This window comes from Plectropomus leopardus, unplaced genomic scaffold (assembly GCF_008729295.1).
Source record: "Plectropomus leopardus isolate mb unplaced genomic scaffold, YSFRI_Pleo_2.0 unplaced_scaffold18557, whole genome shotgun sequence".
NCBI lineage: Eukaryota > Metazoa > Chordata > Actinopteri > Perciformes > Serranidae > Plectropomus > Plectropomus leopardus.
The window spans coordinates 1-2,727 of NW_024620005.1; the positions used below are offsets into that span (position 1 = coordinate 1).

The 2,727-nt window shown below is 38.1% G+C and overlaps 1 protein-coding gene across 1 annotated transcript; it reads right to left on the minus strand.

Annotated features, from left to right (window-relative positions):
* Nucleotides 1-1,391: 1,391 nt before the first annotated feature.
* Nucleotides 1,392-2,144, minus strand: LOC121965089 (spermatogenesis-associated protein 20-like; the record flags this gene model as incomplete). Its single annotated transcript, XM_042515257.1, has 2 exons — nt 1,392-1,620; nt 1,932-2,144. Coding segments are annotated over 2 exons (442 nt in total), but the record flags the coding sequence as incomplete, so codon positions are not given.
* Nucleotides 2,145-2,727: the final 583 nt, after the last annotated feature.

Below are 2,727 nucleotides of genomic sequence, written 5' to 3' on the forward strand. Positions count from 1 at the left end.
AGACTGATTTACCCTTTCATCACTTTTCCATGTATTTCTTATCTTTCTTTCTTTGTCAAAATCATCTTTATATATATATAGTAATCTTTTTTTAATTATTTTTTTTTTTTTTTTTTAACTCATTTTCAGGTAATTTTCTTGTACTTTTTAAGTAATTTCTTGCTAATTTGGGGGTTATTTCATTTTCTGCTTTTAAAAGAAATCCAAGCCAATTTTCTCAGGTATGAAAGGGTAAAAAAGTCTAACAAAAATCTCTTTCAAAGAAGGATAAGCAGCATTAGCAAGCTATTTACATTGCGGCAGTTGTACCAAAAACATAAAAGCTTCTATAACATTATACTAATGTCACACCACTCAGGGTATATTCTTTGTAACTCAAAGTAGGTGTAAATCAGAGGAAGGGTGGGACTTCTAGTGTACAGGCCCCTTTGAGCAAAGACACAACTGCCTTTTTGTCCAAGAGCAAGACATGAAACAAGTATTTAAATGTTTAAGGATATGGAGCTCGGATCACCTGTTCAACTGCAACAAGCAAATTGTCGGTGAGGAGTCTGGAAAGCAACCTCCAGGGTTTTCCACACATTCATTTATTTGTGGGAGCTTGCAACAATTAAAACATCTGCTGCCACATATTGATTTTATGTTTTAAAAGCTGGACCCTTCATTAGGAGTGCTATTGGAATTTTTCTTATTCTTGGCATCACACTCCCTGAGCACAGAGCGTACTCTGGGAACAGACGGTGCAGTTCATTGTGTTTGACAAAAAACAATAAAAAAAAAAAAGTTAAAAAAAAATCAACTGATCAGCTCTAACTGGATCAACAGATCAATAATACACATCCTGATTCAAGGTCCTAAAACTGCTGCTGTGGAAAGAAAGACGTCATGCTGAGATCCACCTGTGCTGCATTCACAGACCCGCAAAATGCCCAAATAAAGAGAGGGGACACTGAATTTAGAGAGGGGACACAGAATATAAAAATTTCACACACACATGCACAAAAAAATAAGAAACAGGAATGTTGCATGCCAAAACATGCAATATGAACATCGTAATAACAATCTTACCCACGATAAATTAACACATATTTAGGTGTACTCAGTTCTGCCTTTCTGCTGCTTTTAGTATGCTGTTAAAATGCAGCAATAGGCTTATTGGATAGAAAATAATGGTTTTCAGCATTCTTCAGCTGAACAAATCAAAAACTGAACCAAACACAAAATGGGTAAATTAAAAAAAAAAAAAAAAATTAGAAAAAAACAACAACACATTTTTCTACTCACACTCTTTCAAAAAAACTTAAAGAATTACAAGTGCAACAGCCCACCCTCTGCAATGTGTTTATCACTTAAGTTTAGATTGCAGTGCCTATTAAAACAATATGTTGTGCAGCCCTCATTTGAATGTGAACTCATCTGGACTTTACCATTCCAGGAGGCCAGCATCTTGGTGTCCAGATGTGGGCGTGGCCGACTCTTCCTCACTTCTGCCATTTTGGCTCGGGCGACCGCCAGGAGCTCATTGACTTTCTCGACACCGATGCCAAAGCGAGCAGCCGTCAACTCTACTGAATATCGCACGATCAGCACATTCTGGCCCTGCAGCTCCCCGTGGGGGTCCTGGCAACAATCATTAAAGGGAATACGAGGGCGTTCACAGAGATGAACTGACACTGACTGCAGCAGCTGTCATGTTAATATCTTAATGGATCAGCTTTAACAACTTAAGATGCTGTCTGAATAAGATATGGCAAGTGATTAATCATTTTGTGTTTTTTTAAAATGTAAATTTTAGATTTTTTTACATGCAGACATTTTCATTCCACTGAATTTTTGAATGTAACTTCAGTCTTTACATGCCATTCATTTTTCACTGCAATCCAAGAAAGCATTGAGATGGCTGCATGTAACATTATAAAAATGTGTATTACCTGTTCTGGAGTAACATTTCCTTGCTCCTTGACCCCATAGTGGTGCATGAAGATGTCAGCCTGAGTTGCAGCTCCTGTGGCGCCCTCAACCACATGTGGCAACAGCTCCCGAACTTCTGAGGCTGTCCAGACACAGAAAGCTCCCTCTCGCTTTTCTGGTCCCCCTGATGCTGGGACAGAGTCTGCATCCTCTGCACTGTAGAAGCCTCCAGACTGTTACAGAAAATAGACAGGAGTTGAGGAGGTGGAAGGAGAGGGAAAGCTTATTATTGATGTCATGGTGATTTGAGATAAATAGAGGTTTTTTGAGGTATGTATATATCTGTATATACATCAGATTTCACAATGAACATTCTGTGCAGTCACATGGTTCATATACAAAGACGACTATACTTTCACAGCCATGCTCTCAAACAAGTGAACTGTAAAGACTAAATTAACACTTGTTTGAAATGCAGGGTTTTGCTGCCCTCTTTGGCTGAAAGTTTCAAGTCTGTTTCACCTCTGACCACACCCAGCAACACTGACTGGTGCAGTTTGGGTGGTTAGAAGTGTACTGTTATGCAAATAATCACATTTAACAGTTGTGGCTCTTGGTCAATTTTTACTTGTCCCGATAGAAATAATTTTATCGATTAGCAGTAATCTAATAACAATTAAGACCAAATTTAATTGTCATATTATGACATTCAGGAAATTGATGTGCCTTTGAAAAACATCCCAATTTTACCATTCTTGCTTTTAAACATATATGAAAGAGCATCACACATAGTTCATGTTCCACCCACATCCTCTC